The sequence below is a fragment of the Neodiprion pinetum genome, chromosome 2, assembly GCF_021155775.2.
Source record: "Neodiprion pinetum isolate iyNeoPine1 chromosome 2, iyNeoPine1.2, whole genome shotgun sequence".
Classification (NCBI taxonomy): domain Eukaryota; kingdom Metazoa; phylum Arthropoda; class Insecta; order Hymenoptera; family Diprionidae; genus Neodiprion; species Neodiprion pinetum.
In genome coordinates, this window is record NC_060233.1 from 37,366,114 (window position 1) to 37,385,998 (window position 19,885).

General features: G+C 39.6%; 1 protein-coding gene across 4 annotated transcripts in view; it reads right to left on the reverse strand.

Annotated features, from left to right (window-relative positions):
* Positions 1 to 19,885, reverse strand: part of LOC124211211 (Cyclic nucleotide-gated ion channel subunit A) — a 61,684-nt gene that overhangs the window by 21,701 nt on the left and 20,098 nt on the right. For 3 of the 4 annotated variants that reach the window (XM_069133573.1, XM_069133572.1, XM_046610037.2), the window contains 4 exons: positions 6,515 to 6,793; positions 4,456 to 4,569; positions 2,529 to 2,618; positions 1,685 to 1,849 (listed from right to left, as the gene is read on the reverse strand). In XM_069133573.1, coding sequence (XP_068989674.1) covers positions 1,685 to 1,849; positions 2,529 to 2,618; positions 4,456 to 4,569; positions 6,515 to 6,670 — 525 coding nt within the window. In that variant the 5' untranslated portion in view covers positions 6,671 to 6,793. The remainder of the gene's footprint in view (positions 1 to 1,684; positions 1,850 to 2,528; positions 2,619 to 4,455; positions 4,570 to 6,514; positions 6,794 to 19,885) is intronic. The other variant, XM_069133574.1, reaches the window with a different exon arrangement.

Consider the following 19,885-nt stretch of genomic DNA (forward strand, 5'->3'; position numbering starts at 1 on the left):
ATGTGAAGTGGGAGTATCCGGCTCGGGATCGAGCCCAAGGAGAATATCGTATGTATACAACTGGGAGGCAGGAGATTCCAGAACTTGAATTAAGGCGATGGATTATCGTAGATACGTGGGTGGAAATTCGAAGAAACGTGGGCGCGGGCAACGAGGTTCCTAAACGCGGGTTCAACGGATATAGAGCGCGGTGACGACGCCGGGGAATCGACTTCTGATTTCAGGGTTCTTCGATTCATTTGCCCCCTCATTACAACCTCACGTTTCATCCTCTTGCCGAGTACACCGCAGTGTAGCGCCTGTGGAATAAAATCCACGATTCACTGAAAAAGGACTCAGCGACGTTACGCAAGTTCGAATATCACGCGCTCAAAATGACCGTCGTTATTTCGAATCGAAAGGTCAAATACATAACCGTCGGTAAATCAAAGGCGAACAAAGACAAAGAACGTTGATTCGGCTCTTTTTTACTCATTTTTTCCTTTATATATACATGTGTAACAGTCGGTCAATTGGAACGATCTGGTTTTTCAATTCTGAGATAATCTGTTGGGGACCGGATTAATTATCACTCGTAGATTGGACAAGTATCATACGGTGTTCGTTTTGAACCCGGATATGGTTTTTCAAAGCTTTGAGAAAAAGTGAGTTTTGCAAGCTCATTATTTCCGAACGAGCCTCGGGATTACACGCGCAATTTTCATTCCAAAATGCCGGCTTTGTTTGTACTGTATTAAGTTCTAGATTCTTCTAGATTCAGGTAAAACCATGAATCAACAAATTTAACTGCATCGTCAAAGAGAACGGACTAATTTCAATGCGCGTTGTATAACAAAGGAAAATTCATCCCCGGCGCTTGATGTATTTGAAATTTTGAAACTCAAGCGTCCATAATTAAAACGGGCGCTTTCAGAACCGCCATATATATACCCGCAGCTATTCTTCAGGGATTAATAAACACATTCTCTCTTTTCCGAGGAATTTCTTCATCACCTCTATCCACGTCATCGCAACGCAGACACGTCGTACAGAGTCTCTTGTAAACGGCCTTGGGATGATTTAAGCGAATTGCATCTCATTCCCAAAATTTCTCCGAAAAGGTGTCTCGCGAAAAGTGAAAACCCGAATGAATGAACGAACGAACGAACGAATGTCCTGTGACGGCATCGCGATCCAGGACGAACGTCGCCTCGTTCTTGGATTTTCGATGCGAGCCATTATCCTTCCTCCTCCCCAACCGAAACTCTGGCCGAGTTATACGCATAGAGACTCGCGTGTCTTACAAGGGTCAATCACCGATGATCCATAGGCTCTGATCGGCTGACGTACAGTATCCGTCCAATATTTTTGCTCCCCCGTTGTCGGTGACAGACGCAATTCGTAACGCACGTGGCGGGCTAGCATATCGCACTACGTTAAATGAGGAGTATTTTTTCGATCTCAACCACAAATCGCGGTGATCATTTTTACGCCGGTGCGTGCTCAAACTGTAACAACATGCTTGAAAAATTATAAACAAATGTGGGAAAAGTGTAGGAGAATGAAGAGTGCGGGTGAACGATGATAACGAGAGTGAGAATAACGAAGGTCGTCAATGCGGGGTGGCAGAAGGCTGGGGAGATGAGAGAAGAGAAAGTAATGGGAAGCGACAAAGAGCTAAAGAAAATAATGGGCCGGTACTCACTCTGTAGTGAAACGGGAGGGTTGGGTCAATGGCGAGACGATGTCCCCAACAGCACGTGGCGCTGTGTTCGGGCGATGCCGAGGCACCGCTGCCCTGAAACTTCGCTAGGAAACCGTCCGGTTCCCGGTCTTTTTTTCGTTTTCTCGGCCGGCATTTCCACATCCTCTGAAAACCAGAAGACAAATTCATTACCACCACCTTACTCTGTCCGAAATTCGAAACCTCCTCACCTGACTCCCTTTGAGGCAGGAAATCAAAATCGAATGTTCCGAGACGTAAAAGGTATTACGGCTTTTAATTATATCTTCGATATTTGAATGAGACATTTTTTAGAGAAATATATCATTCAAACACGACGTGCAGCTGGTTACAAAATATTGTTTTATTATTTTTTTAGTAACAGATTGTTAAAACGTAAATTCTTAACTAACATGTAATTTACATAGATCATTTGTTCGGGATCGAAGTTTTCAATTTATTCACCATGTAAATTTTCTGATGAGCCACGTTCATATTTGAGTCATATTATACATATTATATATAGGTAATTTCTTTTTGCCTAAACACGGTTTCCGGATTTTTTTTCAGGGGGTGGGAGAGGGAGAATTTCGCCTCGTGTTAATCGATTTATAACCGTGCAGGCGCAGGGCATCCGCTGGTCGCTCTCTCCCGGAAATTGCGATGATCGTAGTTTATGATCGGGAATGAAATTCGACACCCCTCACCCCGCTGCCGTTGCCTGCGGTTAATTTTAGGGTAATAACCCCAATTGAGAGGAACCGACCAATCGGTAAGGAAACTCGCGGGTAATGGTTGAAAACCATTGGATGCGGTGCGCAATTACCTGAAGACGATTGGTAAGACGATGAAGGCGGCGATGCAGCTTCTCTGAATTCCGGATGCTGTCGCAGGTATCCTCCATAGCACCGACCTCCTGGAATACAGCCGGAAATTTCTATCCTTAGTTAACGTATCGTCGATTAATTCTCAAAAGCGATGCTAGGAAAAAAACAAACTTACACGTTCACGTGCAACACTGAACTATAAAACAAGACGCGTGTATTCTGTACCTTTAAACAATAGTCCGATTTCTCACTTTTGCTACGTATATGTATAATGTATGTATACATATATATATATATATATATACATATAATGGAAATGAAAGCAGATTTTATGCAAATATTCGATTAAATAATATGTATATAGCCTGCATTGAAAATTCCGCAGAGTTAGCTTGGGAAGTTCTTTTCGAATTCGGCACATCGGTGCCCCCTTCTCATGGTTAAACATCCGAAACTTAAACCCGGTCCTATTCACTCATTCAGCTCTGACCCTTAACCTTCGCGGTAGTCTTATCGCGGAAATTACCTTCGTTAAAAGTACGCCCGCGAAGCGTCGCGCTACGCGGCGAAAATACATAACAATGCGAAAATGTGGAAATTCCATTGAATATTTCTCTCTCTCTCTCTCTTGTTCTCCCCATCTTTCTTTCTCTCTGTTACTTATTTGTTCGGTTTTTATTTTTATTTTTTATTACATTTTAGTTTCACTTTATCCCACGCGTACTTCTAACCCTCCACTGTATTAACATTCTATTTTTCTTCATACCTTTATACTTCTACATATTTGGTTTCACCACTTTTTATTTCTTGTTACTGCTTCATTTGTGTAACTAATTCTCGTCCAGCATTGCCTTAGGCGTAATAAATCTTATCTATCTATCTATCCCTCTGCCATCTTCCGTTCGTTCCATCGATTCCCCCCCCCCCCCCCCCCCCCCTTTCTCACTCTCTCTCTCTCTCTCTCTCTCTACACCATCTTATAGAAATTCTTTTCCCGTAAGCAGGAGTTCTTCTCCACTCTTATAATTTGAGTTAATCTGATCCGCATTAGCGTGAAAGAAAGACGACGAAGCGCGTTTGTTGATAGCCCGCGGTTCTCATCAAGGTACGGAGTAATAATCTCCGCGTATTCGCGGCATGGAAGAGAACGGAAAAATGATGAAGGTAAAAGAAAGGCAACGTCGTTTGAGGACGACACGACGTCGTCGTTGAATGCCTCGCCGAGTTTCAGACGGAGCTTATCGCTTTCGCCTGAACGCTTCTTCGCCAAGCTCCGTTGGTTTTGGCCGTCGCTCTGGATGGCCGGACTGATTGATCGAGCGGCCGATCGGTCAAGAGGCCATTCCCCATCGGCCCAATTATTAACCGAACACGTACGGGGCTCGTGCTTTTAGTACCGCAATTTTCGCACTTTTTCACCGAGCGAACACGTCGGAAATTGTAGAAAAAAACGACGAGAAAAAAAAAAAAAAACAATTTCCTACGTCCCAATTTTATAGTAAATTAAAAAAAAAATTATAGTAAAAGACAGAAGGCGAAACTTATTTAATTAAATTTGTTCGTTCATCTGTCTTATAATTAGTAATTCCCTGGAGGAAATTTTCCCTGGAAAATTCTTCGATAATTCCGATAATTTTCTGCGATATAATTATAATACAGCAGGAAAATTATCCGTGAAACAAGATTTTTCACTACACACACGGAGTACAAATCAGAAAACCAATGATTGCATGCAATAAATGAAATAAATTTGTCTGAAATATTTATAGATTTGGAATTTGTTCAGACTAATGTTTTTTTTTTTTTATTGCTTGTTAATTGGTAAGTGACGGGTCGTGTGCCATAATTCAGGTGCTTTTTCAACGAGTGACATATATATAGCGCGAATAACATAACAAAGCGCGAATCTGGAAACATTGGACTAGCCTGATCGGTGCGAGATGGGTCAAAGATGCGAATGACTTCCGATGATTCAGTATCCGGGCATCGTTCCGTGCCAGAGAGTCGGGCGATCCCGCCATCTTGCCTGGGAATGTCCAACTGGAATGAAGATAAAGGATGAAAATTTACAAGACGAAGCCAATATTTCACTCAAAAGTATTTCGACCAACTTTGACACACACCACGGCGGTTTTCGTATAAGTATTTGTTACCTAACTGTCGCACGGAAAAGTTAGAAAACTTTTTACCCTGCTCGACCCCTACTCTCAACAGTCAACGCAATTGCAGTACATGTACGTACGGGGTATTCTATGTCAAATCGATCAATGTTAGCGCTGGACAAATTCAATTTTTTAAAAACATTTTTAAGCGATGGAATTGTATCTCTGAGACCAACGTGATTTCGAGTTACAGATATTCAAACCCGCCTCAAATCACATTTTTAAACTCGTAACCAGTTATAGAAGAGTTGATTTTTTATCGATCATTTTCTCATTGGTTCCATGAGGGAACGATATTTTTTGTCTATTCATTTGACGACGCTTTGATTGACAGAAATCATTGTTTAATGTATTCAGTATTTCAAAATAATTCACAAGCATTCTTGTACTCTATGGAGAGCAAGTCAAAATTGCATAGAATGTGGATTTTTTTTCCATTTTCATCAGACTATAAAATTTTTATTTCATTTACATAATTTTGCCGCGCCGCTTGTAGAGTTGAAAATGTTTCAGAATTTTCTCGATGTTTAAAAACCGTCGGACATTGATTTGTTTTAGCCTGAAATTTTCAGGACTCTCTCCCTCAAAGAAAAAAAAATGGAGAGCAAAAAAATGTGAAGGAAAATGAAATTTCTTAGAATTCTGAAAGTTTCGAAAATTTGACAAGACTTGAATATTTGTAGGTCAAAAGTGATTTTGTAAAAAAAAAAATCATATTTAAATCAAATTGGCAGTTTCAGAGACGCACTACAGCTGTCACCCGTACAAAAGTTTCAACAAGATTAGAAATGTTGTGCGTTAAAATTAGGCAATTTCGCATGGAATACTCCGTACAAAGCAACGCGCGGGGATATTAAGACAAGCACGCGGCTTTGGATTGAGCGGAGAATTTATCCCCTTCGGAAGTTTTAATCAAGCTGAAAGCCCAACAGCCTCAATGCCGATGAGAATCGTTACACACATCTAACGGACACATAATCCAATTCTACCTCCGCGTTAATTGACAAAGCGATAATTATATTCAACGTAACCTGACTTGATAGCAGGTATATATTTAAATAATCATCTCGTCGCCTTATCCCCGCATCGTCAAGCTCTTATTGAGGCACCGAATCACCAAGGAATAATAACGTTCCTCGCGTTTTCTCAACGGACCTTTCAAATCGGCGATGTAATTCGATACAAGAATGATATTATTTTCTTTTTCCCTGAAACAATACGCCATGATATTCTCTGTTTACTCTTCCAGGCGGTATGGGTGAGGGGAAATGAAAGCTGGAGGAAGGAGAGATGGAACGTGACTCAGAAACGAGTTTTCTATTGTGAAAAAAAAAATAAATATATAATATATATATATATATATATATATATGTGTACATAGGTATACGTTCCTCCGAGCTCTCGGAATCTAATCAGTTGATAGTGCAGGCATGCACCGTGGTAGGTATCTCGACTCTGTCCTTGGATGGAAATTTATTTCCCATGCAGCTGCGGCTGACTTGATTGACCGTGATTAACATTTCGCTTTCCAGCCGGGAGATCGTACGAAAATCATCGACACAAACGAACGAATGTATGGATTTTTTCCTCATTTACGCGTTTTTGTCAAGGTTCGCAGTTCATGGTGTCTAGTAAAAAGATCGTTAACAAACGCAAGGACGTTAAAAATAGAGTGTTTCCAGGACGCATTTAAAGTTCAAGGATATCTTTCAGGACATTTGAAGGAGAAGCAAAATTCGAGGATGCTTTCCAGGATCACTCGACACCGTGGAGTTGAACTACCCTTCTAGGAATAACGTGGCGTTTCTAAGGTGTAGTTTTACCTGCGTCGTTTGGCTGCACGATTCGCTGGGAGGCACATGATTGCTGAGGGTGGTTTGACTCGGGGGTTCACGATGGGGTCTGTGAGAGGCTGCGAGGCGTCTCGTGTGTGCTGCCAAGGGGTCAGCGCTCGCAGCGGCCATCATGTAGGTCCACATGGGTCACGAGGTTCTTCGACGCGAGTTGTTTCGTGGTTGATCTTCTTGTCCCAGCATCCACCTCCAGGACCAGGGCCAGACTTGGGATTGGCGACGCCACCACGTCGCCAGCATCACACATACCTTGAAAACGAGATAAGAAGAGGAGAAGATCACGTTCGGTGTTACTCAAGCTGCAGGATCACGTCCCGACGAAACTGCAGGGCTCCGCTTTATGAATATAAAATTAGGCAAGGGGATGCACGGCCGTTTAAAAAGTCAACACGGATGAAACAACGTCGTTGTACCATGTAATGGAAATGAAGCTGGTCAAATTCGGATGACACAGGCTAGCAAACCAACGATTTGTAATTGGAACGCTAAAAGTGATTACTGGACTGGACCCCTTATACAAAGTGTCCGCAAGAAGGCATTGACGAATTTTTATAACATTATCGTAATACCGTTACAACAAACAAATGGAATTGTTACCGAACGTCTGTTTTACCGCACTTGCACAAATATATTTGGAACAATACTGACTATAACTGTCAGTGAATTTTTCTTTCAGATCATCCGTGTGAAAATCTTTGTGGTCAACCAAACGAACCTAAAAACATGAAAGTCGAATAAAAAATACCAGAGTTCTGAGATACCACACATGATAATATTTAAACAGTCACTGTCGCTGGCACCAGAAAAAAAAAAAAATGATGCTGTAGATTTTTCAACCTTTCTTTGTTTTCGCTTTTCCTAACTTTGGATTCAAACGAACTGCGCCCCATTCATCTTTAAACCCGACTCATTTTTTTCTCCCTATTCTGGGGCGTTGACTAAAATCTCAGCCTAAATCAAACCCTCGGGCAAATATTTGCCTCTCGATATAAATATATGATTTCTCTTTCTCTCGGTGGGAAACACATTTTATACACCCGAGATAATGAAACGAGAGAAAAATGGAACGGAAAACAAGTCAACACCGCAGAAACAGAGTTGACGAACCGTTTACACCGGGACAATCGGTGATTCGAGATTAATTGAGAGCTTTCGAGGGTCAAGTTTCCGAGCGAGGCATCAACACTTCGTATTTTGCGATGACCAAACGTTGTTATGACGCGGGGAGGTGTGATCTTCACTCATTCACCCGATTCCCGATTTTCCGTACCGCATTATATATGAATAATACAATACAGCGTTCCGAGCTTCTCTCCTGATCAACATTCAACAAGCTCCTTTTAACACCAGCAACGCTCTCTGATTCTCAGTGTTACTAGAAATCCGCGAAACGTTTAGTAATTGTCACCTTGGCGACAGATTACAATTATTCGCAATTCGGGGTAAGCAATTACAATGTTTCAACGTTCAGTAAACGTTGCACAAAACGTATTTAAAAAAAAAAAAAAAAAAACATAACAATTCTCAAATCGCGAACGCGTACAGTGCGCTAAATTTAAACTTGAATTTAGATTTGGACAACTCCGTTGACTTTCTTCTTTTCATTTTGGGACGAAATTAAACACGTCCGTTTGCGCCGTTAGAAAACTGCGCGTGAAAACATCCATGTACATATTTTCGAAAAGTTTCGAAAATGGGAGGGAAAATTAGTGAAATTTGAAGCTAAATTAGTTGCCAAGTAGCCCCGGCTACACGGGTGTTATTTATTACTCCACCTGTTTACACGATCTACTCAAGAGGCAGGGTATCCCAACTTGACGTACTACGAGAGGAAAATAAGTTATTTCCAAGTTCCCGGAGAGGGCCAAGCTCTGCTCAACCTTCGGTATAGTTGAGTTTCTAATCGAACCCTCTCACGTGGTACGAAAGTTTTCCCTCGCACTGACATAGTGAGCCTCACTCGAAATTCAAAAGGCCGCTGAGATGAATTTCTGACAATGACAGCAGCAGCTGCGTACCTACTAACAGCTGTTCCTCAAGTGCGGATCTCTCCAGATTTTTTCTGCGACAATTACTAATCACACGATAAGACCGACTATCAATTCCTGAATATTTCGTCCTGCCGCTATGAATTCGCTGCTGGCTGCAAAGATCGTTCAGCTGCATTTCTCTAAGACGGAAATATGTCTCGGACACGTTTTATTAGATTTTTATTATCATCTGGAGGGACTTTCAGTTTACTGTTTTTATGATATTGGATTTTCTTTTTATCGGACCGGAGGCGCGGATGAGTTTGATGTCACGTTATATCTCTCTGGATCATCGACAAACGCAGTTGAACGATTTTGAAACCCATCCGTTTATCGATGGTACCCAGATTTCCTAAAATCACGGTAGTCGATACTTGGGTCCGATTTTAAAAATTTTCACGCTTCGCATAACCACCTCGAACAATAATTGATTACTAAATCGATATCAAAAACGTTTCAATTCTCAAGTCAACTTTGTTTTTTGTTGTTTCCTTTTATGTGTAAAAAATTCTAACCTACATTTGCAAAAATCGCATCATATGATTTAAAGTTTCATTGCCAAAGAGGGTTTTTATTCGTGCGTTGATTAGTATGCACATACATATTTTACATGTACGGATTTTATAAAGATTATACGAAACCTTGAATGAGACAGCTGTTTAAAAACATCTCACGTCCCGAGTTGGCGGTTGAATGAAAGCATGAAAATGGGAGAGGGGCCGTAATACGACGATTTTTTTGTCGCGAGCGAAATAAGAATAATATAAAACGAAAATAAGAAGTGTAAAAAGAAACGGAACAAGGTAAGGAACAAAATTTCGCGAGGTCGGAACAAATTCTGCTTATCTCGCGTCTCCAGAAGTCGACCGTTTGCTAATCCCAATGTATATTTCTCATTCGAGATAATACATTGTTTATGTAAAGAAATATATCATTCGCGGAAATAATAAAATATGAAATACCCCGGCACGGTTGAGAAAGAACATTTGCGGTTTCGTACTTACGTTTATACTCATAACTTGATAATGTTTCTCCGCGACTATACGTATATTTCTATACGATATGAAATTATTAAGCCTTTCGCCTCGAGACGATTCGACGAATCCAAACGAATACTGACTTGTTCTCGCTACTTTCCATCCGGCTGGCTTTAGCATAGCCGTAAACTCCTATGGAATTTGGACCTCGAACTCGTGTTTTCTCGGGAAATAAAACATCCCGAGAATTCTAATACAGCGGCAAAGCGCACTCTCAGAATTATTCACGCGATGATTAAATCCGAAACCAGGAATTCAACGGTAATTCTGTACCTGAAATTCGTCAGGTGTAAAATTATCTCATTGTTTGAATAAATTATTACCAGAGTCAATGCGCCAGATATCACCAATTCATGAAAAGTACAACGCGTCGAACGGATTCTCTATCGAAGCATACGGATACATGTGTACGTACCTACCTATTGCAATTTGCGACACGTGCAATATAGACACTGGTGTTTAATTGGTTTATTTAATTAGAATTCTGGCACTGTTTGCTTTTTTTTGTTTTTTACCGCAACAAGGTGTGAACATTTTTATTTATTTTATTTTTTTTTTACTGAATTTAATGTTCTCCCGAAGTACTTAAAGATTTTTAGCACAAGTCTGATAAAATGTATTTTACGTGTCGGAAAGGATTATTCTCGGTCTAGTTTTATCCTGAGAATTTTTGCAAAATATTCATGCGGTACGTTTTATCGATTCAACAGCAGGATTCATTTCAATTTCAATGATATGATATATTATTATATTTTTTTTCGAAGGCCTTGGAAGGTCGTTTTAGATCCGCTATTTTTAACAAAGATTATAAAAATTACTGATTTTTATAAAATCAGATTTCTAGTTGCGCTCTAACCTAAAAAAAAACTGTCGTAACATTCTTGAAGATAGCCAGAGAATCTACATGGTTATATCCATGTAAGACCGAGGCACGTACTTAAAATTATTTTCAAAAATTGAGCCGAACAACGGAGATAAGTATACGTGTGCATGTGTGTGTGTGTGTTTTTTTTTTTGTTTTTTTTTTTAAATATCACTCCAATGTTAAAAGAATCCTACGCTGCGAGGCACCTTTTTAGACTCTAGAGATAAAAATATTAATATACTTTGTGAGAATTTATCAAACGGTAAATATGAAGGCTTAGACCTTGTTCCGGCGTAAAGAAAAAAAAAAAAAAGAGTCTAGCGAACTGTTTTGCGTAGCGGTTCTGATGTATTCGCAACGGATAAATATCAGGGAAAAAGCTTTGAGGGGGATGAAAGACCGATCGCGAGCATCGAGCCGTCTAATCTAGTTACAGGCGGAAAATGGCAAAGTAGGTATATTTTCCCAGAAATAGATTCAACGAAACTGGGGATTTTATTGTCAAATAAATAAAAGTCGAAAAAACTTGTTCGCATGGTAATCCCTGTATGTGTGTATACAGCTGTTCGCCATGTTTTTCACCGATACATGCAAACGTTACAGTCCTGACGCAAATTAAATAACCGAGGGTTGTCGATCATCGGTACCGGCATACATGAGTTGCTGGTAACTTTCAAAAGAAGTCCCATATAACTAGATTTCTCGTCAAAGCGAAGCAGTGGAAAAGGGAAGGGAGAAAAAAAAAAGAAGAAAAACTCCCGCCGAACAGGCAGAAATAGTGCTGCAATCGACGCGACGCTTCCTTCCCTATTCTCTTTAAGAATTACCAAAAATAATTGGTTTTCGATTGAATCGATTATTTTTTCCCGATCAATCGAGTGTAATCGATTGTTTTTCGTTACAATCAGTTTTTGTTTCTTATTCCCGTGAACGATGCGATACAATATCAATTTATGCGAATGACGTATCAATTACTATCATCGTCTTACTTTTTAAGTATCTGTTTGATGTCATAAGTAAAAGATAAATGGATACTTTTACCTGAAATTGGAAAATATTTTGAACGAAACTATAAAGCATCAAAAAACCTTACCGCTATTAAAACTGCGTACTGATATTTAAGAAATTTTGTTTTCATATGCACCGTTTCTGAAAAATACAAGATAATAATTTTTTGGACTCGATCAATCGACGCATCGATTATTTTTAGCTTAGCGGTCATCGCAACTTCTCTTCCCGTTTTCCCACTTTCCGCACCAAATCGGTTCATCCTCGTCATCTTGTCTGTTGCAGCCCTTAAATTTTCCACTTACATCGTCGTCGTAGCCTCGTCGTTGGCTCTGGGTGAAACGGGGTTTCCCGTTATCCCAGGGGAACTGTCGAGTTTGTTGCCACTTACCGGAAACAGGTCGTCCCACAACTTTGTATCCCAATGGAGAGTTGTTTCCGTCTCATCGTCGGTTCTCCCCCTCATGAATTCGCCCGATCATACCGGATTCGACGGGTCATTGCAATTCGGCTCGAGTCACCTACGTCGATCATTATCCGCGCATAATACTTCAATACTGCAGCGAAAACGACGCGGCGAGAAGGACGAAGAAGCGGAAAACGACGAAAGCGATCGATTCACGATAAAAAAAAAAAAATCGCTTCAATACATAAGTAAGCTCGTTTTCGACGGAATGGAAGTGAAAATGTAGAAGCATTGGAAAATAGAAGCTTCGCAATATCGAATTTTCAAAGACATGGAATTTCTATTTAGTACAGAATTTCAAATTGAATAAATCCGAAATTACATCGCACTACGAATAAGAATGCACTCGAATTCCGACCGTTTTATGTCTTGGGTTACCGTATTTCACCTACCTGAATTTTCAATTCCAAATATTTTACTTGCTGTATGTTGAAAAATGTATAAAATATATTAGCGAATATTTGAAAATCCGATTTTGAGGCCCTTCTATTTTCTGATCATTCTACATTCTTACCCTGAGCCCCGAAATCAAAATAGGAAAATGGACTCTCAAACAAAGCATAATCAACCCAGTCCCAACTCCGTGTCATTGCGAGAATTTCGCTCCACTGACTTTGTGAAAAGTTTAATTCGGTCGTAGGTGTGGATGCCTATTGTTCAATCGAAGAGCGAATTAGCGAACCGGGCTTATGATTGTTTAGACTATGTGTGTGAACGGGTAAAAACAATAGGCAGAAATTTCGTGTACCTAATTCGTATGAGAGATGAATTGTCAGTGGGTAATAAATTCCGAGGCTATAAAAAACAGAATTTACCGCAGATCAAATTACAGCATGATATATTTCACAATCTGTCTCAACAAACGGAAGATAAAGTTGATTCCACTATACTGAAAATATAATACTTCCAAATTATCAGTATCTCCCACAGAATTTCGAAGATCTCTTAAAAGAATATCAAAACGGACGTTATCGAGTTTGAAAAAATCGTCAACTACGTTTATAAAAACACAATTATTCAAGAGAAATAATTCTAAGCGTGTATTTTAGAGTTAAGACTGCAATGAAGTGCAGGTCAGTTCTAAAGGTCAGTCGAGTCTGTGTCAGCAATAAAATTGCCCGCTATCACGGCACAGAGTTAATTGAATTATTCTCGATGCTGATCATGTTCCGAGATACGTAATACCTCTTATAATAATCTGGCGCAGGTAGATTTTTACTCAATCTGCACCCACGGAGCGGCGATGATACGTCACACGCGATTAGCAATCTAGGATGAGTATTATCTCCTACGTATCCAAAGTGATCGATGTCTTGGTTGAAAATATCTGCGTCAGTTGAAATTGCCGGTCGTTCGAATTGGCGCTGATTGAATAACGCGATTTGCTTATTACGACGATTTGAAGAGGCTCTAAAATTTTACCCCAACTGCAGTGATTTGCTATTCGTATCAACAATACGTATAATGCGCAAGCATTTTTCTACCGCGGACAATACATTCGTTGCAGGTATTTACGTTCCGGATGTATAATGCACATTGCAAATATTATCGGTAGATACGCAGCCGGACGATCAAATCGTGGATACATGCATTCGCAAAGTGTGCTCTACAGTTTTATTGACATTATTATGGATCGTATAACAACGCGGCGTGAACTTCCATACAGCAATATTTCATCAAGACTATCAGGAAATTTTTATTTTCAGAAATGGTATCGAGAATAATTAAACATTTTAACAAAATTCAATCATCCATAAGGTGAAAATAAACGGTATTTTCCTATAAATGGGTATAAGATGAAAATCACGTGACGTAAACGGTGTAAATTTTCTTAAAAAATTAATCCAGTTGCAATTCTTTTTTCCTGCGTATAAACAATTAAGAAATTGCAAAAGTTACGTGCACGAAAAGCGTCGCAAACGAAATTGTATTAGACGGTATTTGGGGTTAAAAATTTCTCTTCGGCTCAGACATTTTTTTGTCAACTATAGATATAACAACGATAATAATTCACTGCTCGAATACAACCCTTCTGAGTGTCTAATAAGAACCCAAGTTTTTGTTTCGCCGAGTTTCTCGTTCAGACGGAATTATGGCCGAAGTTTATAGCGAGACTGCGGGTGCTTGGAAAATGCAGAGTGAACTTCCCAGCAGCACGTCAACGACAAAGGACTAAAATAGCTGAATACATTTTTTCCCCAGCAAGTCGGTCAATTATTTTTTGAATCTCTTTCTACAGATTCACTCACTCTTTGTCCCATTTTGTACGCGTATATCTTTCCTCGTAAAAATATAACACTCGAGTTACAAGTCTCAGATTAAAATATATACCCGTGTTTTCTTCAAATCGTCAGCCTCCGTCGGGACGAAAGCTCCACATTATTCCCAATGGGCCGACCAATAATTGATACTTTTTAATAATTGTAATACGAGATACAATCGTAAATTAAATATTCATAGAATTATTACATTCGTAATACACGAAGACTTCTGAATATACAAAAATATGAAATACTATAATTATGTAATAAACCAAAGCTTGGATTTGGATGGCCTGTTTCAAATCGTTTCAAGTTGGTTAAAAATACAGAAAATCTATTCGGACTGAGCAACAATTCGGAGTTTAATCCGCCTAATAACGTCGCCTCATTATCATTGTCTGCCAAATTTGTAAATCGCGAGACAAATAGACGGTTTTTTTAATTATTGCAGCTCGAAATGAAATAATAAGACGACACAATGGCCTCGGTAGATTTTTTGCAAAGGCGACTTTCCTCGACGGCTAGCCGCAGGAGCGTTCTGCAGAAATGTGCAGAAGACAATGCAGACAATTAGGAGAAAACGAAACACCTCCGGCAAAAATTTCTCTTACCTCTAATATGTGCCAATTAAATTCTCGTGCACAATAGTAATGAAAATGGTCACTATTTTAGCAGATTCACCGATATTTGTCAATTTGGTTGAAAAATTTGAATGGTTTTTTTTTTTCCAAAAATTATTTGTATTCATTTTTATATCGTTTTTGTGTAATCCTGATTTGGTATGATGATTCTCCTCTAAGTAAGGAACGATAATAATGATAATAATAATCCTAGTAATGATAATCGGCGTCAAGTTGTAAATTTAAACGATAAGTATTGTCAGCTGTAATCTGTAGACTAAGGGTTGTTATACTTGTGCCCCATGTAAATATATCTATATATATCTATTCATCTACACGGGGGCTTAAATTGTTCCTTAATGCCATTCCACGTTCCTAACTTTGTACTAATCGCTTGAGATTTGGGTGGTTATCCATACTGATTTTGGAAACTGTGAAAGACCGTAGTAAAAGGGACTGCACGTTATTTGTTGTTTAAAGCCGAGAAGAAAGAGAGATGAAAACGTGGCACGTTGACAGCGTCCAGAGAGAGAGAGAGAGAGAGGAAGCGGTAGAGCCATAACGAGGAGATTGAAAAAGAAAAAATTGGGAATTTTATTACAATCGTAGTTGGACGTTTTTTTTTTCAATTTTGTTTGTTTTTATTTTTCCCCATCGGCAGAACCGCGAGAAAATTGTGCGCGACAAAACAATATCCGTTATACGATAAGGAGAAACCTTGGAACACTGAAAATGATCAGGTTTTCCTCAGAAAAAACAGATATATAGGTAAATTTTCTTCTCAGCCGAGGCGCACTGCAGCCATTAGTGTTTATTTGTTTATCTTTTTTTTCCCCTCCGGCTTCCAGGTCGCGTAGAAAGTGAGGAAAAGGATACCAGTTACCTAGAACGTGGTGTCCGGTTCGCAATGTATTAGAAACTGGCTTTTCTCCTCTGCCTCGAGAAAACTCTGCGATGCAGCTAGGAATAGTAACCTTGGGGCTAATCAATTTTGTCTATCATACCGCATAACAAGGATCCTTGGAAAATAAAAAGGGTCTCGCGGATCAAATCGATCGATACCTGCTGCAAAAAAATCCTCGCAATTATACGACCAAACTCTTAGTTTACCCCGACGTACGGTGTGTTTTTATTTTTAGCAAACACGTAGACTATACAACCTGCGCCTTGCAATATAAAAGCTGCAAGGATGTGGCACGGCCCTCGATGTGAGGGAAGCTCCATGGCCTTCGGAAATGTATGACCTTACTTGTATCCTTTACACTATACGGTATCGAATATCGTGTCTTGCAATATCGTTCAAGGCGCTCAATTTGGTCCTTGAAAAATTGCACAGCATGGCAGTCGCTAAATTTATCCCAACGCGCTGGTTTTCATAACTAATTGTAAACTAAATCTTTTACGTTAAGTTTTTTCCCCTTTCCTCTCAAATTTCCGACTTTGATTTGATTACATATAATGTACTATGTATGACCAGCAGCTTTCGGCTATATAGCGTCTTAGGACTCAAATTTCCTTCCGGCTGCAATTCCGTCATCCAATAATCTAAGGCATGGAAATTCGCCAGTTTTTCAGTTCTTTACCGTTTACGAGAAACGCGGTGATTATTTTTATCATATTTTTGAATTCAACCTTGGTATTAAAATTTCAGCGAGTTCCTTCGTAAGAAACTATCATCCAATATGTTTTTTTTTTTTGTCCAAAACCATCCGATCTTTTCGACTATGAAATGTATTTTGAGATAGATTCTTAGGAAGTATCAAAGAACACATTTCTTTACATCATCACACATGTGTATACGAAGAACAAAGAAATACATCATTTTTTATTTATTTTTATCAAATGGAACCGTCGTTAAAATTCATTAAATAAACATTCCAGGGATCTCGTATTTTTTTGCATATATTCTATAATATCCCTGTAATATTTTTATCAATTTAATTATGGTTCCATTATTATCCCGCTCTAGAAATTTCAGGGCACACTTCAAAGTGTCATCTCTTTACCACAATAAAATAAAAGCAATTTATTTCCTGGTCCTCCGCATATGCGGGACCGGATAAACGTGTATTTTTTGTGAATTTCGTGAGATCCTACACCTTAAATTGGATCTCACATCCGTAGAGATGAAACTTCGTTACACAAAATATGTCGATTCAGATTTTTTTCCAACGACATAAAGTGCTAAAAATTCGGAGACACAGGTTCAACTCGAAAACGTGATAAGATTGATCAACATGTTTCTCATAAACTGTAAGGCCCAAAGACCTGAATTTCGGAGGATTTCCATATTTTAATCCACATATTATGGAGTGTCCGCATTGCGGTAAAACCGTAATTCTGACCCCAAAAAGGTGTCCGAAAGTTGGTAGAACGGCTCTAATTATACAGGGTGCTTATGTTAAGTCTGAACATATACTTCTATGGTGTGTAGAGTCTGCCTAGACAAGCATTTTGAAACAAATAATGTAAGACACCCATGTGTCGACTTAACACAACAACTTTATACTGTCGTCTGCGGTTGAATAGAACGTTGTATCGAAAGTGATCACTTCTGATTCGTTTCACAAATCCTTCAAAGCTCTCGACAACAGTTAAGATGAGTTTCCGATGCTGGGTGTCTTACCTCAAAATGCTTCCCTAGCAGCCACTACACACCCCAGAAGTCTGTCCGGAATTAACATAAACACCCTGTATACAAAATGCAACGAATATATCTTTGCATCGTTATACGCAAGCCTGTTCACCCTATCGCAACAACGCTGCAGCAGCAACGGGGTGTGACGATAAATCCTTTATACGCTTCACCGCCGGAAGACTTAATAGGGTGATAAATTGCTGCATGACTCGTTCGTTATACCGGCGCCGATCAATCGCTAGATAAAAATTTCAGATTACTGCAGGATCACGTCGACGATGTAGCAGCAGAGCGGCAGCAAACGCCTTTTGTTTGCAACCGTATTTGTTGGTCTTGTTTTTTTTTTTTTTTTTTTTTTTTTACGCTCACGGTGATACGAGTAAAATAGCGCATCACCGTGCTTTGCGTAGCTTAACGCGAAAAATTCGCCAAACAAAACAAAATCCAACGTAAATTATTCCGCAACTGACGTGCCTGTCAATTCTGTGCTTACACGAAAATTTTACCGGTACAGATGGAATTTCTTTTCATCGTTTTGTAATTTTCTTTTTCTATTTTGACGAATTGAACATTCATACTAATGTTTAATGATTCTTGCGTGGCAGGAATTCGTGACAAGGATGACGACTGCAAAGTAACCGTGTGAAAAGGTTTAAAGTATATATTTTACAAATTTGTATAAGAGTATTTGAAGAAGGGGAAGCAGTCTTGAACTTTTCTGGCATTATTGTATTCTGTCCATTGTTTTTAAAGGTACGCCGTTTTTCCAAGTCATTTCCTTTTTTCTCTCTTATCTTCACCTATCTCACACTTTTTCATGCCACCTTGAAACGAATGGAAAACTTCAATGGCGAGGCGGCAGGAAGCTCGGAAAACTCAATTAATTACGGCTGTTTGTTCTTGAGCAGCGAATATAACGCAAGGTGAAGAAATTTAACAGGATTTGAAAAGACAACTGTCCGCTCGTCGACTTTCTAGCTTAATTGAAAATCTATATATCACCATTCGTGTCGAGACCTTGCCCCGAGAAACTTGTTCCGAAGTAAAAAGCTGAGAGACTAGGCGGATCAACAAAAAAGCTCAACTTCTTTGCAATGGGAACGACAGGACGATCGCATTCCTGTATGTCTCGATAGCTCACTTCGGTTCGTTAAATGGAACGGTAAATTTGTCACTGAAACATTATATTTTAAGACACACGAAACAACTCTCGAAAGGTTGAAAAATTCGCTATTCGACAACCGAAAGCGGTGAAAGATCGGAAACTTTTACGGATCATCTCCAGTCGATACTTACTCGATTGTTCATCCAACTTTCATCCGAATCGATGAAGCCATTTTCCCGAATTCGGAATAAAAAAAAGTAACAATACATTACAAGAAATTGAAGATAAGAAAGGTAGCGCTTTTTAAAAACTGCGATCACCACGAAATTCCGAACAGACTTGGTCGTTCGATTGCGATTAATTTTTATTCCCCGAATCCTCGGTGCAACGAAGAACGCCTGCAGAATCAGCGATTCGCTAGTCGCATTAGGAACGAGTACCAGACCGGGGGTGTACTGGACTTGACATGAATGGGCAATCTGTTCAATGCGATCCTTGTCTAGCAATTCGTTTCCTCACCCGCCCAACAAACGGCTCTTGTGCAATGGTGAATCCAAACGGCGATTGACGAGGAGGACTGCAGGCTCTATAATTATCCGAATGAGGTATGAATGCGGACTAATTACCCTACATAGTTTTACGTACATTCAATACGTGCAGCGATAGCATCACCGGTATCAAAGAGAAAAATCCGACCCTGAAAATTGACTCGCTGTAATATATATTATCATACCGTTACCGATTGACTAATCACAAAAGAACAACACGTGAAGAGCAGATCTTCAACGTGGGTATTTCGGTATAACAGCGAAGTAAAACACTCCCCTGAAACTGGTATCTCACTCTTGAATGTCAGCTACTCTTTCAATGCTTCACTCTTCACTCACCGAACCCAGCTCACCGTATACCAACATACATATACCTCTCTCTCTCTCTCTCTTTCTCTCTCTCTCTTTACGTGTTCCCCGAAGTGAGTAATGATCAGTCTCTTCAGTTGCAACTCAACGGCTTGCGCTTCGAACATTTTACACGTTGTACTATAAAATTTCAGTATTCCATCGATCGGTATCGTTTTACGCAAAAATGTGCTGCACGTAACTTCACCGCATGCTTCCCCTTTTTTGTCTCTGCATACCGCAGTCCGCTGAAAATGATGAATGAATAAATGAACCGTTCCCTGTATTTTTCATGGGGGAGAGGATGTGCAGCTACAGCCGAAGGTGTCAGAGACGGACCTGAGAAGATATCGGAATAAGAATATCTCTTTCTATTTCTCTGTTCACGATCCGCGTAAGGGTGACCTACAAATCT